Source organism: Sinocyclocheilus rhinocerous, unplaced genomic scaffold, assembly GCF_001515625.1.
Source record: "Sinocyclocheilus rhinocerous isolate Xijiao unplaced genomic scaffold, SAMN03320098_v1.1 scaffold588, whole genome shotgun sequence".
Classification (NCBI taxonomy): Eukaryota; Metazoa; Chordata; class Actinopteri; order Cypriniformes; family Cyprinidae; genus Sinocyclocheilus; species Sinocyclocheilus rhinocerous.
Genome location: NW_015635063.1, coordinates 1136116 through 1160821, shown reverse-complemented (window position 1 = coordinate 1160821; position 24706 = coordinate 1136116). Strand labels below are relative to the sequence as shown.

The following is a 24706-nucleotide window of genomic DNA, read 5'->3' as shown; positions in this document are numbered from 1 at the left end:
AAAAATAGTGTTTGCATTGAGATGTGAAAAAAAAAACTATATATATGAATTGAAGATATATAATATAGTTAGATCTATCCATTTACTTTTTGTTGCCAGCCCTCAATCAATCAAGTGATTTTTGTCTTCTTCGTATTTAAAAGTTTAAGAACCTCTTCTCTGTACACTGGTAAATGTACCTTTGAGTTGGAGGTATTTTCCGGGTTTTTTTTATTTTTTTATTTTTTTTTGATATTCAGCGCTGTTGGTTTCATTAACAGATGATCCAGTTAAACATGCTGACATTGTATCATGGGTAAACAAAAGAACAATCATAACTCACACACTTGATTCAGACGGGCCTAGTTCTCCCTGAGGAGGTCAAGTAAATTAGTGTTTCGCAAGACGTGCTTTGTAATTTCAAACGCCTGTGTTTTTCTCACACAACCGCTGTACAAATCACAAAGGAAATCGCAATCTGTTGTTCAGTCAGTGGTCCTCTGAGAAATGTAATGCCGGTCGGATAGGAATCGCAATGATTGTTGTACATTTGTATTTTCACAATTCTTCTCCTCACAGATGTTTTCCCACAAATATTACACATTTTCAGGTGTCCATGATTATATGAAAGTAAGTCATGTTGTACTTCATCAAGGGTCCATTATTGAGGCAAAAAGTGCATCTTAAGAATTCAAATATTTTCTTTGTTTAACACTGAAAAAACATTGTCAGTCCAAGCATTCATTCTGCGCATTCATTATTTTTATTTTCTGTTATATTATATACACTACTGGTCAAATGTTTGGAATAATTAAGATTTTTACATTATTTTGAAAGACTGCATTTATTTAATCAAAATAAGTCATTTAAAACGGTTAAATGATGAAATGTTATTACAATTTGAAATAAGATTTTTTGAATAGAAAGTTAAGTAGATCAGCATTTATTTAAAAAAGAAATCTTTTGTAACATTATAAATGTCTTTACTGTCACTTTTAATCAATTTGATGCTGCCTTGCTGAAAAAAAGGGGTTAATTTCTGGTCACACTTTATTTTAAGGTCCATTTCTCACTATTAACACACCATTAACTACAACTTTTGCCTCAAACTCCTAATTTGCAGCTTATTATATTAATACTTAGTAAGGTAGTTGTTAAGTTTAGGTATTGGGTAGGATATGGTCATGCAGAATATGTGCTTTATAAGTATTAATAAACAGCCAATATGTTAATAATAGGCATGATAATAAGCAACTAGTTAATAGTGAGAATTGGTCTCTATACTAAAGTGTTACCTAATTTCTTTCTTACTTACCCCAAACTTTTGAATGGTAAGGTATCATGGTTTCTGCAATAAAAGCATAAGAGACTTGTTTCTAAAACATTAAAAAAATCTGAATGATTCCACACTTTTGACTGATAGTTTATGTGCAAAGATTAGCAGCAAACACCAAGAAATATAAGGTTTTCGCAAAGATTATTAATGTTTACACATGACTTACAAATGAGCAAAAATAAATATTAGGTAGATGTTAAACTAATGTCCATTTAACCAGTCACCAAGGGCTCCTGCAGGTAAGGTGGAAGCCGTTTCCCCGTGGCCTCGATTCAATCAGGTTTTCAGTGGTTCTTTCATCCGGTGTGCTTTCAGACGTTTAAACCAGAAACATGAGGCATTTCTCCTTTCCACTCACCTTCATTCATGCCTGCCCTGGAGGTTTTGGGTGTAATTACCTTCCAGCCTGATTAAATCACAAATGTGCATGTTAAGTGATGAGTTCTGCTCTGACTCCGTTTAGCTGCTTTGGCAGATGGTCTGGGACATTAAGAGCAGAGCTGTCGGCATCTCTGCATCCGTCCCGCTGATGTTTCTCAAGCCGTGCCTTTCAGCAAAAACACTTGTACTTGAATTACATGTCTGTGTGGGAATTACTGCTGTCTAATGTGATGTTGAAATGAAAAGCACTTAAATGCTGCTCATGCTTTTAAACAGAGCCCTAACCCTATGGGTTAAACTTTTTATGCTGCAGACATGAATGATGCCTTAAATAGTGTGACATGTTGAGGAAAGGAGTGATTGCTTTTCCAAGTAATCTGGATCACATTGTTTAGCAGGCAGACTATAAAATGGACCAAAAGTGACGCAGATCACTGGTTTTGTTGTTGTGGAGTTTACATACAAATCCTGTTCTATTATCTTTAGCATAAAGAGCTTTTTCTCCAGTGGAATGCCTTTCGGTGGAATGTTTTACTAAAAATAGCATAGTGGATTGTGCGTAAGAAAAAGGGTGTTCTAAACTTAGGTTTTTTCCTCGTTCTTGAGTGTGTTTGAAGCTGTAGTGTAGGTAGAAATGTCCCCTATCCAAAAAAAAAAGTTGCTGAAAATTTGCTCACCCTTGTGCCGTCTAAAATGTTAATGGGTTTGTTTGTTCATTCATGGGAACAGATTTGGAGAAATGTAGCATTCCATCATTTGCTCACCATTGGATGCTCTGCAGTGAATGGGTGCCGTCAGAATGAGAGTCCAAACAGCTGATAAAAACATCACAATAATCCACAAGTAATCCACACCACTCCAGTCCATCAGTTAACATCTTGTGAAACCAAAGGTTGTGTGTTTGTAAGAAATGTTTTAAACCGTCTTGCATTTCCCTAAACAGTGTTTGATCTGTGCATATTTCTCTCCTGATAATTTTTTTTTTTAAACACAGCTGATGGACTGGAGTGGTGTGGATTACTTGTGGATTATTGTGATGTTTTTATCAGCTGTTTGGACTCTCATTCTGACGGCACCCATTCACTGCAGAGGATCCATTGGTGAGCAAGAGATGCAATGCTACATTTCTCCAAATCTGTTCCTGTGAAGAAATTCATTTACATCTTGAATGGACTGAGGGCAAGTCAATTTTCATCAAATGTTTAATTTTGGGTGAACTATTACTTTAATTCAATCCAACAGTCATGCATAATTCACAGAGATCTTCCATCCTAAATATTATGTACAATTAGTATAACTGTGACCCAAATCATGCTGCATAAACATAATATGCTAATTATGGTCACGAGGAATGAGTGGGCAGTATGACTAATTAATTTTGTAATATTAGTCAGTGTAGATGCCTCAATGCACTGTAGTTTGCAAACAGCTCATCAGAGCATGAACTGAGTAACTGTAATCTTTAGCTAACTATAATATCACAGTTTAGTTATTTCTGTTAGAAAATCAAAAGCTGTTTTGTTCAGACCTTTGTTCAGGCTCTGGTGTGTTTTTATGTAGTTTATCTCTCTAAATAAGTAAATAATTGCATTTTCTCTGTCCACAGAAAAGATCATTGATCATATTTTACAAGCTACAAAGAGATATTCACTTGGTTCAGAACTGGACAGGTAATTAACATCCACATAATCACCAAAACACAATCTCACTCACTGATTTTCTTTTGCAAGAAACATATAATTTGTTTATTACATGATGAACCATATCATATATTAAAAAAGAAAATCATTCTCTAAACTTTTGATGCTGTAAGCTGATCAGTTTCTATAATCATGTTTTGTCATTTTCTCCTGTAGTATAAGTTGTAAGAAGTGTATTATCATTGGCAACGGAGGCATTCTGTTCAACAAGTCCCTGGGATCCCAAATCAATCAGTATGATGTTGTTGTACGGTAAGTTATTATAAAAGTAATATATTTTATTGATTGTTGCTTGGAATTTTTTTTCTCTTCTAATTTTGTCATGTTAACACAAATCAGTTGTTGTTTTCAGAAGAGGAGCAAGTTATTTACAATGATGAATGATTACGAATACAAACAAACCGTTAATAATGTTCACAGCTGAATCCTGTATATTAATAGCAGAAAGTAATTGGAGACCGTTTAGATTTCATGTTGATTTGTCCTCGGGGTTTAGACTGAACGAGGCTCCAGTCGCCGGGTTCGAGAAGGACGTCGGCTCGAAGACCACCATGCGTATCACGTACCCTGAAGGAGCCATCCAGAAACCTGAGCGCTATGAGAAGAGCTCGCTTTTCGTCTTATCTGCCTTTAAACCCATGGACTTCAAATGGCTGCGTCTCATGGTGTTTAAAGAAAAGCTGGTAAGGCGTCCAAAAGCATCTGGCCACTCATACCTCATAAACAGACACAACTGCTCTATTTTTTATTTTTTTTTATTTAATACATTTTTTTTAATGTTTTGTGGGCTAATTTGATTTTATTTGTATCCAGCAATAGGAATGCAGTGTTCTCAGCTCAGTTTTTTATGTTTAATGTTATTATTTCCTTTAAAATCAGCACAGAAAATGCTAAAGAAAATGTCTGCTGATAGTAAATCAGTCAAACTGTTTAAAAAGAGGGTTTAGAAAGAGTATTTGCTGATGTACACATTTACCAGTAGGGGGCAGCATAGTGTGTGCTCTGAACAATAATATTAAATATGAATGCCTAGGGTTAAAAATTTATTTTTAAGACTTTTTAGAAATAAGCCATGTTCTTTACTTTTTTCATAGATTTTTTTTTTTATTACAAAACCGCTATAATGTAAACATAAATATCAAACACTTTCGCATACAAAGCATCATATGACCCCTTTAACACTGCTTTTGTGCTCCAGGGTCACATATTGGTGACAAATCAGCAGAATTTGCATTAAAAAAGGTTTTCAAGGGGTAAAAGTTTTCAAGGTAAAAACAGATGTGCAAGGTCAATGAGTGTTTCAAGACATTGCTGAATCAAATATCTGAGTCAAAAGCTGACCACTTTTAAAGTTCTGTTTAAGAAATATGGGACAGAGGTTTGTCACCACAGGTACCTATGAAACTGCATTGGCATTGCGGTGAATGTTGTAGAGACGCATGTGGGCTTTGTGTTTGCCGTGTCTTTGATATGCAGCTGTGTGCGAGGCCGATGTCTTTGTGAGTCAGCCAGTGTAGCGTTTCCTAAGGTGACTGACAGGAGCTCAGTGATGTGCTTAATTGTGTGGTCCGGGCTGGAGAACGGCCACCTTATCTCCCGGGTTTGGGTTTAGTCAAGCAGCTCGTTCTCTGTGTTATCTCCAGAATGCTAATGAAAATGGCCCACACATCTGGCCTCTCTTCTGTTAGAGGACCTTCTCCCATGATGAAAGCTGACTCTAGTTCACTCAGCTCAAGGACGTTTCTGCATTATTTGGATCCCCAGGTCACAGCGCTCTAATAAAAGTCACCGGTGTGTAACTGGTCGTGAGGAATTACTTGTAATATTTCTGTTGCCACACTTTTAGCGCTGGATAATTTTCAGTGACTCTGTATCATAATAATAATAATGATTATTATTATTATTATTTATTTTATTTTATTTTTTATTTGTTTTTTGCAAGCCAGACTAGATATAGTGTAGTAAGCAATGTTTTGGTTTTGAATCAGATTTTGACTCCCTAATTCAAAATCAAATGTCACACATGTAACAAATTTATCTCCAATGATCTTTCTGAACTACTTTTAAAGAAAATGGCTTGTAAAGTCAGTCTCGTTGTAGAGATTTATGCAAAGCAAACTACGTAATGGCCACACACAGGTAGTGGGAGATAAATTCAGTGTCTGACTGTATCCTGATAAGGTTAGTGGCTGAGATTTGTTGATATGTCTTTAGAAATACTCTATACAGCACTGTTTCCCTTGAGTCTTTCTCGTTCTAAAAACACTGATAACGTTTCTTCTGCCTTCTATATACTGCTCCATTAGAATTCCCACCGCCAGCCGAAAAGCCATTAGGACTAAGAGAGAAGTGTAGGTTCAGAGAAGAAACAAATGAATGTCTTGGATCTGGGACATGAGTGTTCTTGGGTGGAGGGATCATAAAAAAGAATTAAAAAAAAGTTACATTTTCAAAATTTAAAGCCATGAAAAAAGGATCCTAAAGTCTGATGTGCTGATTTGGTCCTCAAGAAAGATTTCTTATTATCAGTGTTGAAAACAGCTTAATATTTTTATAACTGTTGGGTTCTTTTTTTCTATATTCTTTGATGAATAAACATTCCAAAGAACAGCATTTATTTGAAATATAAATCTTTTGTAACATTACAAATGTCACTTTTGATCAATTTAATGCTTCCTTGCTGAATAAAAGTATTCATTTATTTAAAAAAAAAGTCTTATTGACCCCGAACCTTTTAGCAGTATAGTGAGCCACTGCATTAAAAGTGTTTAAATGGCTATTTTTACAGACAGTACACAGTAAATGCTGCTTCAGGTGACATTGTAAAGAAAGCTGTAGATGAAATATTCATCAGTTATGGTTGTACATGAATATACTACAGTAACTATGATATTTTGTTGGAAATGTTTAGCATGTTCAGTTTTTGAGTATTTAGTGGAAAACATGACTAGTATATTTTAGTTAGTCTTAAACTCTTTAATTTGCTTCTAAAAGTCTTAAAAAGGTTTTATGTTTCATTCTCTTAAAATACAGCTTACTCTGGAGGGAAAAAAAAAAAAAAAGTTTCAAACTAAACACAGCGTGCGTTTTAAATAGATCCATTACCGTTTACTGCCAAAACAGTGATTTACTGAACAAACTGAACAATAAATGAACCAATTTAAGTCGAATTTATGTGTAATTGTGTGTAATGATAAACAGACTTAAACCAAAAGAGCAGTGAAATAAATTCTTCAGATAATTGTTTTCAGTTAAAATGTCTCTTCCACTTTGAGAGCATTATCCGTCACTGACCCGTCCATGTGAGACATTCATTCACGTCCTACTGCATGCTACAATCACGGCTCTAATTTACAAGTGAAATTAAGCGGAACGTGTTAATTCGGTGAAGGTTTTGAAGTGTGCAGACTGTCTAGTAAATATTCTTCCGTTCAAAACATTCAGACAGGAATACTGATGAGGATAATTGGGAGGTCAGAGATGAAGTAGATGTTTTTCCTTTGTGTGTGTTTATTGGCCGTAGTCTTCGCTTGTGATTCTTTGACGCAGAAATGCTCTCATTACTTGAATCTCAGTTGATTTGGAATTAAATGGCAGCTATGTCTTCTGAAAGCAAGAGAGCGGCCAAGATGTCTTGTCGTAAATGATGCGTCAAAACAGCTAAATCATCGGCAGTCTTAGCTCAGCCAGTTTAGACTAATGCCACCATATGTGAGATGTTAGGCCAGGTTTTGGACGTGTCAGCTGTCCTAGCTGTGGACGGGTCGTCGCTGTCCTCTGCTTTTGTCTCCTCTTTGAAATCAGCTTGAAACACAGCCAAATAGAAAGGCAAACATGAGCAGGTGGACAAGGGGTCAATAAACTAGCTGCTGTTGTTTCCACTGTTGGTGCAGTGAGTCACGTCGAGCTGCTTTGGATGACTAAGTGCAAAAGAGAAGAGAAGGAACACTGAAAGAACATTTTAGAAGAGAAGATTAAAAAACTAAAGGAGAAAAGATTAGATCATATTTAATTTGGCTAAGATGATTTGATGTTGCAAGAATATTTCACAAGAAGATTAGTTTAAATTTGAAAATATTTCATTTGAATAACACATTTTAGAACATTTCACAAGATGATTTAAAAAATGATTGATCAACAGATTTAATTTGACTAAGATGATTTGATGTGACTCAAATTTGAGGCCATCTGAGATGGTTTGAGATCATTTGAGAACATTTTAAGAAGAAGAAATTACAGAAAATTTTACTCAAAAGAAGAGGGAAAACATTGTAAGGACATTTCACAAGAAGATGATTGAATTTGAAAACACAAGATTTGACTAAGATGATTTGGTGCGGCTCAAATTTAAACGGTCTAATCAGATTCAATGATCTATGCTAAGCTGCAGCTAAAAGTGCTACCGCCAGACCCGGAGATCGGCTGAATGGATTCGAAAACGGTAAAACTCAACTGTTTAACTCTAGGGGAGTTGGAAAATGAGCCTATTTTCAAAAATAATGGCGTGTTCCTTTAAGAAGATTTGAGAAAAAAAATCTGTAATCTATTCTTCTTCTCTTAACTGTTCTCAAATTAAGATCTGATATGCGACCTGAGAAGAAACATTGCAAGAACTTTTTTTACATGAAGTGACTTAATTTGAAAAGATTATTTCATTTGACTAAGATGATTTGATGTAACCACTTTTGGAACATTCAAGAATGTTTGAGATAATTAAAGAATGTTTAAGAAAAAGATTATTTGAGAGGATTTGACGAGAAGCGAAGAGAAGAAGAAGGAACATTTTAAAAGCGTTTCACAAGAAGATTTAAAAAGAAACAAAAAAGATTCAGTTTGACTAAGATGACGTGATGTTACTCAAAATTGAGAACATTCAAGAAGGTTTGCAATGATTTGAGAACATTTAGAAAGAATGATTTAGAGAAAGAATGAGATTTAATTCAACTCAAGAAGATACAATGAGACTCTAAATGTTTGACCCAACAAACTCAATTTGAAAGCTATTTAGTGGATCCTTCTTTTCTGAAGTCTCTGGTGATCTCCTATTTTCTGTCAGCGGTCTGATCCGGACCATTCCTGTGATACTGAGCATGCTGTCTAGGTAGGCAGCTCGCTATGGTTCGGAACAGAGCTCATGTCTTATGAATCATTAGATGCTTTGTATGACATCTTCAGCTTACACACTGCAATACAATGGTGTTTATGAGTGTCAAGTGTCCTCAGAGTCTGGTGACTCAGACATGAGGAGACAGAGGACTGGGGGTCAATGTCAGGGTCAGCGGCCCCTACTACTCCACAGACGGCTGCAGAAAACCACAGTGGTTTATGAATGCCACAGTGTGTGTCAGCCCGCTGGAAACTGATGGATTCTGTGATAACGTCTGCGACTCGCACCTCCAGAGTGTCAGAGCGACTGAGAGCGGCCATTGTAGTGAATGAGCCGCAGTGGCTTCCAGCGCAGGGAAACACAGGGCCCGATCCACGCCCACAGGTTACAGCCTAACATCATCACGCAGAAATGTGTCAGGAACTCTTTTAGCCAAAAACTAAGGGGTTTGGGAATTACCCATCAGAGAAAGTACAGACACTACAATTAAAAACTGAACGCGGCTGCTCAATGCAGCATGCCGAACGACAGTCGCATCACAGATCAGATTTCATTTATCCAGTGAAGAGAGTGAGTCGAGCTGACTGACAAGAAGAGTGGGGTGAGACAGACAAGACGATCGCGGATGATTTAGTTTCGAAACGAGATGCAAATGCCGCTAATTCAAAAGTGAAAGTAAAATGAGCACGGCGCTTTCAAGCTATTTAAAAGCGACGGAAAGCGAGGAAAAGAGGGAAAATTCAAGCTAACTAAAAACGAACAATTGCTTTACGCCGAATTGCCGCTATTTGAAAGTGAAAGTAAAATGCTCACGCCGCTTTTACATTTAAAAGCGAAGGAAAGCGAGGAAAAGAGGGAACGCCGCGCCCCCGCGGTGATACCGGTATTACCGGTGTTGTCACACGTCGATTAACCGGTGGGAAAATTTCCTCACCATCACAACCCTACTGTGTAAGTGTCTTTGGATATGCGGAAATGCTCATCTTTAGAAATCTATTGAAGAATTCTTTTTAAATGTCTTATAATTTGGAAAAATATTTCCAGAACTAATTTGCTGAAAAAATTGGGTGATCATGATTTCTAGAAAAAATTTTCTTACATTTAAATCTTATTTGTTGATTCTTAATTATTTTAAGATATATATTTTTTAGTATTTTTATTTTTATATTCATCTATTTGTCTCAGTTTCATTGTGTACCGTGAGCTCACATTTCAGCCAAAATCTAGCTTGTTATGCCGTAGTGCTGTACATTCAGCAGTGTGGTCAGATTAGTTTTCCGCTTGTTGCTACGGCAGTGTTGAGTGACCGTGTCTGTAATACAGTACAATGAGCCATTTGGCAGACATACATCAGCCAGAGTTCAGAGTTCGTAATCATTAGTCAGCTCTTCTGCAGGTCTGTTTCAAGCAGCTGGGTGACAGGTATCAGAGAAACTCTGCGTACAAAGGCCTCGTGCGATGTAGGAGGTGGATCCTGCCACCGGGTGATTGATACAGGGTCTTCCTTGCCTTTGTGGCTTTGTTTGCGCTTCTTGTTTTTCATGGGGCTTTTAAAAGGCCCCTCTCCTCTCCACGGTGCAGTGTATTGTGTTCATCTCTCTCTGCCCGAGCCACGTCACATTTTCCACCTGTGTGTTTCTGACTCTCACCCTGTGAGTCCAGCACCCAACAACAGATCGATTCACCTCTGCTTCAGTGCTCGCTCAAAATATGTCAGGATTTTACCTGCACCTGCTTTCTGCATCCTTAGTAATGCTGGCCAGGCCTCGAGATAGTGATGACGTTTATGTAGTCACTCCTGAATGTTTTTGTGCTTTTTAAGACTTAAAAAAGGAATGCATGGCAAAAGTTTGTGATCAGTAAGATTTTTTAAAGAAATTAATACTTTTATTCAGCAAGGACGCATTAAAGTTCTCAAAAGTGACTTTAAAGACATTAATAATGTTTCAAAACATTTGAATTTCAAATAAATTCTGTTCTTTTGAACTTTATATTCATCAAAAAATCCACAGAAATATAAAGCAGCACAACTGCTTTCAACATTGATAATAATCAGAAATGTTTCTTGAGCAGCAAATCAGCATATTAGAATGATTTCTGAAGGATTGTGTGACACTGAAGACTGGAGTGATGATGCTGAAAATTCAGCTTTGATCACAGGAATAAATGACATTTTCAAATATTTTCAAATAGAAAATGGTTGTTTTTAATTGTAATACTATTTCACAATTGTGCTGTAGTTTTGATCAAATAAATGCAGCCTTGATGAACGTAAGAGATTTCATGAAACAAGAAAAAACGTACTCTCGCAGTACGTGCCAGCTATTGTTTATAGTATGAAATCTGATTCAAATTAAATTCTTGGAAATGTGTATTCAGTAGCATATGCAATGCTCTATCAGTACGCTAGGACTTACTCTGCAAAATAACAAACCTGACACAAATTATAATGTAAAAAGCTAAAAACGTTCAAAAAAGGTCAAACCACATTGATAGCATTTGGTTAGTTATAAGGGAGGAGTTTGTGCACGTCTCAAACAAGGCTGATGTGACTGATAGCTGTGATAATGTTATGCCGCGACACACGTGGTTTGTATTACACCAGAAAACCACAAGTAAGGCTCCCTGGGCCAAACCCTTGTTGTGCGTCCCTCTGTAAAGCCTGTCCCTCCCTTGAAAAGAAAACACGGGCAGGACGTAATTACGCGGTGTGTTTATTTGTAGTACCGTGACTCGGGATGCCGTTTGATGAAATCCCACCGGAGTCGTTGCTCTAAAATGTCAAGCGGAGTTATGGCTTCTAACAGTCACTATCTCCCAGGTGTGTTCGTAAGGTCCTTCATATTAGCTGCAGGTGAAGCGGGCGTCTCACGAGGAGAGCGAGAGCTCTGTGTTCGGACACGCTCTTGCCTTCAACGCTTTGCCAGCGTCACCCTTTTTATTCTGATTATCAAAGTGAGCGGCTTATTTACTCAGCTGAGAGCGTTATTCAGCGGCCGCGAGTGACTGTTCTGTGTCAGCTTCACTTGTGGAACACCTTTCTGCGTTTATAATAGCGTATTCACAGAGCAGGAGTTTTTGAAAAGAAAAGCTGGTAAAGGCCGTCGGCGAAGTCACGCAGGTTTATTCTTTTCATTTGTTTCTTGGAGTAATTCAGTTTCTTCTGTGTTCCGCTCTTGATGTCTTTCAGCGGAGTATGGAGGGATTCTGGAAGTCCGTGGCACGTGTCGTTCCCAGAGAGCCAGAAGACATACGGATCCTGAACCCGTATTTCATCCAGGAAGCGGCCTTCAAATTCATCGGCTTTCCAAACAACAATGGCCTCATGGGAAGAGGGGTGAGGAGCAAACACTGAATAAATATTGAAGCAGTCAATCCAAAACATACCGTAATAGTCTGAAAAACTTTTAAAACTTTCTCCTCTTTGAAAAAGACCAGAGGCCAGTTGCATAAACACAGCCTATGTCTTAGGAACTAAGAACTTTTCGTATTCAAATTAGCCCAGTCTCTGTTTTATTTACGAATCTGTAAATGATCTGATTCATTTACAAGACTGATTCACTGTAACCGTATATTTTCTGATTGTTACTGCAAATTGGCTTTTAACAAAATATTTTATGAAAACAAACATAACATTTGCATATGTGAAAAATGTACAAACGTGTATTTAAAAATTATTATAGAATAAAAATGTGCTTAAAATATACGCACAAATACATACTCCCCTGGTTTCACAGACCAGGCTTAAGGCTAGTCCCAGACTAAAATGCATGTGTGAGCCGTCTCAACTGAAAATATCTTACTCTGGCATATCTTTAAAAAATATATGTATACACTGTATATGTATACATATATGAAAACAAATGTTATGTATATATTTAAGCATTTTATGAAGTATTTCTGAACATTTTATGGAAAATGATGACATGCATTCCAAAAAATAATATATGTGTATATATATATAGAGAGAGAGAAAGGGAGAATTATTAATAATATAATTGTATTTTTGACCTCTTTACCATTGCACAAGAAGTCACTCTTGCAATTTCAACAAAACCTCATCTATGATAGCCAGATAGATACTTTAAGATGATTTTCCCTTAAAGTGTACAGACTGACGAACAAGCAAACAAACAAATAAATGAATAAATCTATTTATGTACATGATCAAAATGTACTGAAATGATCCTAAACTCTCTCACACTGGCCCCGGGTCAGTGGGTCATCCTTATTGTTGAGCCCTCTGAGATGATGTTGAAATGAAGTGATGGACTGTCACATCTCCACCTGATCCAGAGACTGTTTGCGCTCTGCTGCTATGGAGATGCGGTTCGAGGGGCTTGAGCTGTGATGTGTTTCCTGTTATCAGCATGCAGGCGGAGTGTCTGGGGCCGGATTAGTCCAGAGAGTGTCTCTCTGTGGTGATAAGACTTTCACATTGAGACTTGTCTCTCCAGCCTCAGTGGATCAGGTGGTGACTGGATGATCCCTCTCTGCTGATACACACACACACACCCCGCTCTGTCTGTGTCTCTGATAAAGTCAGTCACACGGTGCATTATCTGTACTGAAGTGTGTGAGCAGTGCACTCGACTACCCTGAGTGTCCAGTCCATCCATGGCTGTTCAGCATTTGCTCGACTCATTTCATCTGTTCTTTTCACTGTGCTGTGTAGTATGAATTAAAGCATATAGTGATGAATTAAAACTTGTTTTATTACTAATAGAAAATGACTACTTGAGTACAAATGTATTTCATGTTCAAACAGACATTTTGCAGTTGAATACTTTGTTGCATTGCTTTTGTGCAAACAATATTGTTGTAAATACAAACTACATGCGTTATAGAGATGACTGATTTTTAAATGTATCATTCTTTTAAGACAGTTCTTTTCAGTGAATCGTTGAACATTTGGTTTATACAATTTTTCTGAATGGCTCATTTACGAATCTGTCTGAATCAGATTTGTAAGTGAATCACAGATCATTTACAGATTTGTAAAAAATTTTTGCATCACTATAACTATAGTTTCTGGTTATTACTTTAAATTTTCACCAGTTGCACCCCCCTAAGGACGGCCCTGTATATATGTGTGTTTAAAAATGTTTGTTTTGTATATAAAATAAAAGTAGATAGTTTATATTAAGCACATTTTTGTTTCTTATTTACTATTTTTAAATACCGAAATTCTATTATTTTTCACATATAAATGTAATGTTTTCCATAAAACATTTTCTTAAAAGACCATTTGCAGTAATAACCATAAACTCTATTATTATTATTATTATATATTTTTTTTTCTTAAACTTGAGGTTCTATGAATGTGTCTTTAACTACATACTCAAGTATGACTGTTGGGTATTTTATACGCTGTGACGGAACACTTATCGACATGCAGTACTAAAAGTGTTTGGTTTTTCCAGAATATTCCTACATTGGGGACTGTTGCGATTACGATGGCTCTTCATAGCTGTGATGAGGTGGCGGTGGCCGGATTTGGATATGACATGAACACACCTCACGTACCTCTGCACTACTATGAGAAACTCATGATGTCTGCAATCAAAGAGGTAAGAGCACCACACTGACCTGCTCTGAAGGATTTCTCTCTAACTCTTACAGAACTAGTGAGCTGCATTTAAAAGCAATGTTTGGCCCCTGGGATTGATTTTCATTTTTACCATTGAACACCATTATTAGATATTACACTCTTTGAATTAAAAGGAGATTTTCACAGTGATGCCATAGAACCATTTTTTGTTTGCCAAAGGACCTCTCAGTGAACAGTTCTTAAAAGAACCATCTTTTCTTCGTGTGAAGAACATTTTAATATTGTGAAGGACCTTTTTTCCACTCTAAATAACCTTTTGTGCAAATTGAAAGGTTCCATGGAGAATCTTTATTTTGTTTGTATGACATGTTTGATAGCAGATAATGACCGAGAAATTCAGTGGCATATTTTAAATATCTGGAGGATTTTTGTCATTTTCAGGGGCTTTTTTGCTCTGAAACCTGATTAATTTCTGAACACTGTCTTATCATAGTTAACAGAAATGTCCTAGTTTTGGTATGTAAGATGAGTGTAGTGTAAATGTAAATTTGTAAATGTGTCTGAAGTACATCCGCGATGTCCGCTCGCTGGTTGATGATCTTTGGGAATATCCCGTCCGTTGAGTCACGTCCACAAACAGGTCACATGACCTCACACTGCTCTCTGTTCCAGGAACATGCAGAAACCTGAGAGGTCAGAGTAATGAGTCTGAGCTGTGTGTGTGTGTGTTCTTCTTTCAGTGCTGAGGAAACTACTTTGAGACTGTAGCTTTGCCAAGCTACTAGTAAAGTGAAGCAGTCAGATACTACAAGATACTAACAGGGTTCAACAATAAGGATTTATTTCTGATGGTCTAGTCAGGCCAGTAGTTCCTTTGTGTGTGTGTCAAGAGATTTAAAAAAAAAGATTATATTGATGACAAATCAGCAGAATATGCAAAAAACAATGTCAAGTCAGCTTTATTTCTATAGCACTTCATACAATATAGATGGTTTTCTTCAAAACAGCTTCACAGTATTAAACAGGGAAGTAACAGAATCAGTGATGCAAACTTCAAAAATGAAGCAAAATAAGATTCTGCTCTAAAGCAGCTTTAAAAAGACAGTAGTTCATCCACTATAAAACGAGTTCAATTCAGGAATGTTCAGTACATCACAGAAAATCAAACCTTTAACCCTCATAATGCATTCGATCCATTTTGACCTGGAAGAGATACATATTTAGTAAGAGAATGAAACTTACAAATGCTTAAAGACCCTCAATATACCCATATTTTTATTTCATTTTATTTATTTATTTTCTGATTTTGTTATTGATTTTGTTTTTTTTTAAGAGAGAGAAAACCATTAAAAAAATATTCGGGTCACTTTGGACCCGAGTGTGTATGGCGTACCATTAGGTGTTAAAAATATTTTTGTAAAAGCATCTATAAGTTATATTAGTGTCACAAAAATATTGTAAAATATATGTAGCCTTTTTATCTATATCTCGCACAGTTTTGGAGCTGAATTTAGTTTTTAAACATGAATATGTACACCTATTTACAAACCATTCCTGCATGAAAAATTGACCACTTTTTTAATCTGAAAATGAACATTTATGCAAGTAAATGTATTTGTTTGTTTATTTATTGCTAGTAAATATGTATGTTTCATAAATATGGACTGTTTTGAGCAATCATGAGTTAAATTCAAAGGAATTTAATTCAATTCCATTAATTCCGATAGGGGTAATACTGGTATTCCTCAGATTATATGTTCTTGTACAATAATATATTCAAATAAAATTTCTCATCAGTATAACAATACTTCAGGTCCAAACAGATGTGTAATGAGATAATAGATTTTGAATGCAATATGAGGGTTACGTTTGCCAAGCATAAAAATGCATGTACAAGATTACATTTTCAGTGGCATCGAAGCACTGGCCTAAAAGAATAAAATAGGTAGCAAACCCAATATTGGCTTTTATGATGCAACGTAAAATACTTATCCAAAGTGTTGTGGGAAACTGACCTATTTCATGTTTGTTTTTTGTTTTGTAATTAGAAGATATATTTTATGTTTTATCTAAAGGATGATTCAACTTGGATGGCAAATCAGTAGATGGCACTGTATTTCACAGTGACTTGTCATTTTCTCTCTTTAACTAGAAGAGCACCTCTGTTGTTGCACATGTTTACTTTAGGTGGACCGTCCGAACCGCTTTTGTGGCTTGTGAAATCAAAGGCAAGCTGCATGTGCACACGTCATAGCTCTTTTAAACGCAGCACGTGACCAGCTTCTGATGAGCGTTTACCCTATTGTGCTCTTTCTGTTTCTCTCTTTTTCTCACACACACCCAGTCATGGACGCACAACATATCCAAAGAGAAAGAGTTTCTCCGAAAGCTGGTGAAGGGGGGCATCATCCGGGACCTGACCAACGGGATCTGACGTCACGTCCCCGTCATGCAGCGGGTAGATAGTATTCACCATATCACTGGTGACCAGCATCCCAGCCGATGGACTCACACTAACTCGAGCCGTCAAACGTCCAGAGATGTTTGAGCCAATCGCATGATGCCGCCGGAGGAAGTGACCTCACCTCATATGCTGGACGGTATCCATGGCAACCTCACCTCAAACATGGTAATGCTTGTTTTAAGATGCCACCTAGGCGAGAAAGAGTTCGTCCCTGTGCGCCACGGCGGGCGCCCGGCAGAGACTGGAAGCGTGCTGCTTTCTCCTGTTTTTTTATTCCACTGTATTCCATATTTATTAGACAGTATTTTGATCTCGTCTTTAAGATGCTTTATTTTTTAAGCTGTGTCAGCTTGATTGCTTTAATAATGTTCTCTTCAATCTCAGGCTATGCACAACAGCACACAACTGTTGATTTTCTGCTGCTCTTCTGACGTGTGCCATTTAAAGGGGTCATATGATGCGATTTCAAGTTTTCCTTTCTCTTTGGAGTGTTACAAGCTGTTCGTGAATAGATAAGATCCCTAAAGTTGCAAAGACTAAAGTCTCAAACCCAAAGAGATATTCTTTATAAAAGTTAAGACTAATTAAATAATTGTACACCATTTTGAATCGAGTTTTAATATTTTATTAGCTAAACAAACGCAAAGCTTCCAACAAGAAAAAATAGTTCAAGCAAGAGTACAGCGCCGGCTGCTGTTACCCGGATGAGCCTGTGTTATCAGCTTTTACCGGTTGTTATCGAGGGATAGCATACCTCGGAATGTCACGACTGACCAATCAGAATCAAGTATTCCACAGAGCCGTGTAATAAGACCCCTTTAATCAATCAGCATCCACTTGTTTCCTGCGCCTTTCACATGTATATCCATCTCTGTGTATAACCAGGTCATGAGACCAGGCGGATTAAAGTATTATCAAGATCTCTACATTCAGTCTGAAATGGGCTTTTCTTTTGAACTGTGAACTGATGTGTAAGGGACCGTTCACACAGAACGTGTTTTTCCATTCCAATGCGCTACTTTTCCATTGTTTTTCTATGTAAGCACGCACTAGATGGACGTATATGACCATTACGCTTGTGTCTCATGTCTTTTGCAGCATCTCGCACATGAGTGCTGCTTTTTTAAAAGAATTTCAACTTTTACATGCAGCGCCGCTCATCAATGTCAGTTCCAAAACAGTGGACCAATCCGAAGACCCCGGAGGCGGGGCAAGCATCGCTAGCTTTTATTTACAGCTGCAAGTTGGCATGGTAACTGTTTTATTTGATGGCAACATGGCAGAGAAAGCATTCTATTCTGCGCTTTTTTCTAAAGCATTCCTAAGTGCTGCGTCTCGTGTTTTTAGATTCAAAGATGCGTTCTGTGTGAACGGCCCCCTAATAACGCAGAAGAATTGTATGTTATAGTAGAACTTCAGTGAGTGATGTGTTGGTAGCAGATTACATTTGTTGGTACCAATGCGAATCAAATTACATGATTCTCTACCACCTATAAAATAAGTGTTTTAATAATTAAATTAAAATAATGGCATGTAGTCTTCAAGTATTTCTAAATTATGTAAATTTTATTTCACATTTTTGAAGTACTAGTTTCTAGTTAAAGAACAACAGCTTTTCTCCATATATGGTAATTGATTTTAATGGACTTATTGTGAGCTGCAAAGTTGTTAATTGATGATATATTATTTCAACTTAGTTTTTAAATAATCACATTTAACAGGGTAATTCCTGAGGTGAAAACTACATTACCCATGATTCTGCAAAGAAATCGAAAGAATTATATATATATAAATGTGTATTTTGCAATAAACTTAAAATATATTTTTATGGATTAAATCAACAACTTTAAATTAATAGGTTAATATTTATAACACTATTGTAATAGTTTTATTTTAAAACACTTTTAAAGTTATAGTATAGCACTTTTATTTATATAATAGTATATACAACATATAATTTAATAAATATTTATATAACACAATTTCAGATTGTTTCAAAGCTGCTTCACATTAATAAAGAGGAAAATAAGAGTGTTAATGTTGTAAAATTCGTCAGTTATGAACAAATTTCTCCTATAAAGCAGCTCTACAGATAAAACAAAATAGTGTCATTATTCAGCTAAAGACATAAATTCTAATTAAATTTAAACTTAAATTCAGCTTAAGTGGAAAAAATACTTCCGGAACCAAGGCCGCTGAATTGGACAGGCATTATTTCATTTAATTAGTCATATTGAAAAGGCAAGCTTTGCCACTCTTTCAGCACTCTTGTTATGCTGCTCGACCAATCAGATTCAAGAACTGGATCTAACTGCTTTATATAATTCTCACCTAAACACATTTGTCATTGACTTGTGTTCATTCCACTGTTACATGATTGGAAAACATCAGCACCCGTTTATGGAAAGCTCATGTTTAGCATTTAAACTTCCACCTGATCAACCTGCCTTTTTTTTTTTTGGTTCAGTGTCACATGATCTTCAGAAATCATTCTAATATACTGATTTGCTGCTCAAGAAACATTTCCTATTATTATCAATGTTTAAAACAGTTGTGCTGCTTCATATTTTTGTAGAAACTTTTTTTTGTGATGAATAGGAAGTTCAAAAGAACAGCATTTATTTGGAATAGAAATGTTTTATTATAATTATAATATTATAATATCAATTATTATAATGTTGTAAATGTGTTTACTGTCTGTTTTGATCAATTTAAAGCATCCTTACTGAATTTGTATTTATTTTTTGGAGAGAAAAAAATCTGAAATTGTAGTGTATATGAGATTTTTTTTAAATACAGGATTTCATTATAAAGCCATTTTCTCTACATTTGTAATTGAACTGCATTACTGCCACTTTCATGGCGTATTCCTACCAGTTAAGAATGAGGAAACAGTGTCCATATAATGCTGGGTTAATGAAATGCTGGGTTAAAAAAACTTTTTCTAACATCTTAAGTGGATCAAAACTTTTTTGAAAACTCTTTCATTTATGTCCTGCCTCCAAATGTTTTTGCTTCAGCAAACGCTGTCCTTGAGATTCTTTCAGGCTTGTAACATTTTCATTGATACAGTGACCAGACGACTGGATGCTTCATGGCTGAATGTACACTGGGAAAAAATCAGTAAAGAACTGGCCAAAATCCACTGTAAAAACAGTGCTTTTTTAATGTTTGTTTACGTTATTAAGGAACGTTGTATGTTATAAGTGTTTCCAGATGTCTTTTAATCACCGTGTTAACAGTGAAATGTGGAATGTAAATCTTGCGAACAGGCATTTACAGATGAATAGCGTGGCTGTGTGGTGTACAGGGCCGCGCGGCTGGGATGCCTTGCCTTCAACCTGCTGCGCTTCATGTGCTCTGAGTGCAGTGAGTGTGAGATCACAGACAGTTGAGCTATGGACACAACGGGCAGTTGTCTCCTATTTAAAGACAATCCTTGACCTGAGGGTGCAGCGAGGTTTGGGAGCTGGAGAAGTGAATGGAGGGCTGGAACAGGTGCGTCTGTCCATGTAGGTGGGCCTTCGTGACACGGCTGTGATGGAGAGGTCACATCCTGACAGCTTCACACTCGGCGGAGCAGAGTCGAGCAGGGTTTGGTTACAGTTGCACTGTGTTTCTGAGCTCCGCCTGTGAAGAATCACTCCGCTTTGGGTTTATTCTTCCCGACAGGTCATCCACTCGCACCCTCTCTTTAGACGTCCAACAGAAAACACAGCTAGGGCAGCTTCCGCACCGTCAAATGAAGCATTTTAATGCCCTTGCGCTCAGTGAGAGTTCAAGCAGTAAAAAGAGTTTCAGTGTGGGTTGTGTTTCCTACAGCAGACGTTTTCAAACTGGGCTCTGCAGAAAATTGAAGTGGAAAAAAAAAAGACTCATGAAACACATTTAATGCAAACTTATTTTTTTTGCACATTTAGCTAATTTTATATTATCGGTTCATTTTGCTTTCTAGAGACTGGCTTTAAATCATGAGATTAATTCTGATTATTCTATGTAGATTTGAATGACTGCGATTGGTAGAACATCCATATTTAATGTGATTTTGTACACGTTTGAACTGGAGGTACTAACCCCAAACTTTTGAATGGCAGTGTACTTTTTTTTTTTTTTTTTACCAAATCGTGGGTTATTATAGTTAATATGGCCACGTTTCTCATTTTCAAGTAGTTTAACTTAATGTGCTAAAATAAAATAAAACTATGTAAACTTTAACTAAAATGAAAACACAAAACTAATTCAAAATTCAATACTATAATAGTATTTCAGTGATAATAAATAACATTGGAATAAACCCATAACTCCATAATAATAACCATCTAAAATAAAATAAAAATGAAACTTACCATAAAGTATTTTTTTAGCATGTAACTCGTCCTGCAGCATTTGTGCTCCAGACTTGAATGCCTCCTCAAGCTGTGCTGTTACTTTACTAAGCAGAACTGCTAGTTTTGTCTCCTGCAGTGGTGAGGCTTGGAGGAGTGATTTAGCAGCTTGACCTGAACCACAGGAGTCTGATGCTGAAGCCGTGGGCCTGCAGTGACCACCCAGGACCTCCAGCGCTCCTCTGCATGCAGGGCTCAGGAGGTCAGTCTGGGATGATCACAGTCCCGTTCTGAGCCAGTGTTTTCTTCTGCTCAAGAACTTCCTCACAATAGACAGCAGAGTGAGAGCCGGTCTCAGTGGGACATCTGGACACACATGAAGGACTCGGGGACTCGGGGCAAAGGTCGAGCTCTGAGGGCATCAGCGTAGGACCTGTGCTGAATGCCAACCTCAGTCCTCTGGTGATGTAATGTTGCATTTTGATTTCTTCCGACAGTATGCACCTTATTCTGCAACACTGAAGAAAGCTGTTTTCTGGGAATGTGTGAGACTTCCCAAACATTAGCTGCTATAGGTAACTAGAAGAATAACAAAGTGCAGTAAAAGGTCAAATTATTTGCTCTACAAAGCAGTGTGTGTCTGATTATGACAATACATTAAAATAATATGATCACAAATATCAGTTTGCAATATTGTAGATGCATAATGGGCTTTTTTGCGCTGACATTTTTTTTTTCATTCATCCAATTAAGGGCAAGTAATTTATTTTTCATTGGCTCAAGTTAAAAATTATTGCTGTGAATCATTACCCTAAATCTTTTTAATTGGATGAATGAAACATTTTTTTTCAGTGTGTACAGCTAAGACGCGAATGACAATATATGCAAAATATATGTTGTAAATAGGGAATCTCAATTAAATGTATTTTTGAAACTGAAAATATGTTTAGTTTTTCAGCTTCCAGAAGAGATCAGATGTGCTAAAACATTAGTCACATTTAAATGCAGACTCAAAACTCATCTGTTTAGCTGTGCATTCATTGAATGAGCACTGTGCGATGTCCGAACTGATTGCACTATATTCTATGTATAATCGTTTTCTTAAATTCATTTTAAACTTCTTAAATCAATTGTTTTAATCATTTTCAATGTTTTTAAATTCCTTGTTTTATTGTTGTGATTTTTTTTTTTCTTTTCTTTTATGTAAAGCACTTTGAATTACCATTGTGTATGAAATGTGCTATACAAATAAACTTGCCTTGCCTTGCCTTGCCTTGCCTTGCCTTGCCTAGTTTCAACCTTCATATACCAAATTTTATATGTATTTATATAGAAGGAAGAAAATAAATTTCCAATTTTACATGCTTCAAGGTTATTATAATTAAAAAAAAAATCTTTGTTGCTTGAAATAAAATAAACTTTCAAATAAAATCTAAAAAGCTTTTTTATTTAAGCTAGATTCAAACAACAGTTCTCATATTAATTTTAACTTGATATAAAATAAGACTAAAATTGAAATCAAAATTAATCAATATAAATGCACAAAAAATGCACAACAATTACTAAAATGTTAACTAAAATTAAATAGAAAATTGACAAATAAAAGCTGATTCAAAATAGTAATAAAAATGACAAGTATCTCAATAATACTAAAATTACACTATGTTTGCATGAGTTTTATAGACAACATATGAAGTTTTTCTTCAAATGCGACAGGTCAATGTATTTTCTTGGATTGAAATACATGGATGGCAAAATATATTTTTAATGCTTTTAAAAAAAAATACATTTATATTTTTATAATATGTTTTCAAAGATATACAAAAACTGGCTGAAAATATATATTGGTAGAAAATATATTTATGTTTTTGTTGTTGTTGTTTTGTATATTTTGAAATATATTTGAAAATATATGTTTTCAGTATGGGCCATGTCTTATGTTAAAAATAAGGTGTATAGTGCTCCGTTTGGGCTCGAGCCATAGTGTGCTTTAGATTGATGGCGTTGGTCAACACATGCAATTTCATACTGGCTCAGACGCAGCATATCTCATATGTTATTTATTTCCCTAGCCATTTATTAATGTAAATTATTCTTTCATTGCCCTCACAAGAGTAAAAAGAGTGTAAAATTCTGGCTCCTAATGTTGGCACACTTTGTCAAAATATACCAAATCGAAGGACTTTCTTGTGGAAAAACAGCACGCTTTTTCTTTTAATTAGCTTGATGTTATCCAGACTGGACTTTTTTAGGAGAACTTTGAATTGTGCAAACACGCAGTCTGGCTTCCTGAGCGAGCTCCATCACATCTGTCTGAACGCGGCTCGGCTCCGGCTCTGTGATCGCACTACGGGGACCGAGTTTCCCTCACACTCGGAGATCTTACAAGCGAAGCGCTTTGTTTTCGCAGCTGAAGAGCGTATCCTTGAATATATATCACTTTGACAGAAGCCGACCGGAGTGAATGAGTATTGAAATCAAATCATATTCGTCATTAGTCCGCTTTCACGGTCTGCTTTATTGTCAGAGACAGCGCTCGGGAACATGCAGTGTGAAACCAGCCAGCAGCTGCTTTTCATTCAAAGCCACTTGAGTTACTGCGCCGTGCTCTTCATTAGATTATCACTGAATTAACAAAGTATAAATGTCTTTGAATCAATATCAAACCAAGTTGCTTTTGTGTAAATGAATAATAGCACATATCTGTCCCTGCAAAACATTTCTCGAAGAGAAGTTTATTAGCTGAAATGAATAAAAACAGTACAGTTTAACATGTAGATTAGGATATATTGGGACACTTCCCAATTGTCCATAGTTAATGTGATTCTCTACACCTGTAAGAACTTGAGAACTGACTTCATTCACCCCTAAAAAAAATTCATAAACGGTTGATTAAAAGAGCAAAAATGATAAGTGAAGTTGGTGAAGAGAAAAGATCCTGCAACATGGTTTGATATTTTCTGACATTTTTTTTATTTGACTAATGAAAAAGATTTGATTTTATTTTAATTGAATTTATTTTTAAAAAATTATTATAGACATTTCAAGGATGACCAATGCAAAAAATATATATTTTATTGAAAAAAGCTGAAATGAATAAAAACAGTACAGTTTAACATGTAGATTAGGATATATTGGGACACTTCCCAATTGTCCATAGTTAATGTGATTCTCTACACCTGTAAGAACTTGAGAACTGACTTCATTCACCCCTAAAAAAAATTCATAAACGGTTGATTAAAAGAGCAAAAATGATAAGTGAAGTTGGTGAAGAGAAAAGATCCTGCAACATGGTTTGATTTTTTCTGACATTTTTTTTATTTGACTAATGAAAAAGATTTTATTTTATTTTAATTGAATTTATTTTAAAACAATTATTATAGACATTTCAAGGATGACCAATGCAAAAAAAAAAATTTTTTTTTTTTAAATCTTATTTTTTTATTTAAAATGTTTGATTATGGATATTTTTTTATGTGTGTTAAGGAAGTCCAAAAATATTTTATTTTATTTATAATTTTATTTTATAATTTTATTTTATTTTGGGGGGATATCACAATAACGTGCAGAGTATTAGAAAGATATACTATTATAAATAATATATTATACTGTTATACCATTTAATATAGAGCCTATACAATTTACACAATATACACAATATAATGTTATAATAAACCAACAAAATTAGAAAGTAAATATGAGTAAATGTAATAAATTAAATTGTTGAATGACAATTTACACAATATTCACAGTGAAAAAAAATACCTATTGCACATGCTTTGTAACGATAACAAAAGTTCAGATATAATGCAGTGTGTGTGTGTGTGTGTGTGTGTGTGTGAAGGCAGGGTTTGTCACTTTAG

General features: G+C 35.9%; 2 protein-coding genes across 3 annotated transcripts in view; both read left to right on the top strand.

Moving 5' to 3' along the window:
* The window catches only part of st3gal3a (ST3 beta-galactoside alpha-2,3-sialyltransferase 3a), a 41733-nt gene extending 24719 nt beyond the window's left edge, over positions 1 to 17014 (top strand). For both annotated transcript variants that reach the window (XM_016560893.1, XM_016560892.1), the window contains 6 exons: positions 3303 to 3366; positions 3553 to 3648; positions 3893 to 4079; positions 11694 to 11840; positions 13927 to 14073; positions 16399 to 17014. In XM_016560893.1, coding sequence (XP_016416379.1) covers positions 3303 to 3366; positions 3553 to 3648; positions 3893 to 4079; positions 11694 to 11840; positions 13927 to 14073; positions 16399 to 16488 — 731 coding nt within the window. In that variant the 3' untranslated portion in view covers positions 16489 to 17014. The remainder of the gene's footprint in view (positions 1 to 3302; positions 3367 to 3552; positions 3649 to 3892; positions 4080 to 11693; positions 11841 to 13926; positions 14074 to 16398) is intronic.
* The window catches only part of LOC107746620 (glial cell line-derived neurotrophic factor-like), a 25845-nt gene continuing 17753 nt past the window's right edge, over positions 16615 to 24706 (top strand). Inside the window, exons 1-4 of the mRNA XM_016560915.1 lie at positions 16615 to 16683; positions 19951 to 20030; positions 20191 to 20288; positions 21161 to 21269. Coding sequence (XP_016416401.1) covers positions 16615 to 16683; positions 19951 to 20030; positions 20191 to 20288; positions 21161 to 21269 — 356 coding nt within the window. The remainder of the gene's footprint in view (positions 16684 to 19950; positions 20031 to 20190; positions 20289 to 21160; positions 21270 to 24706) is intronic.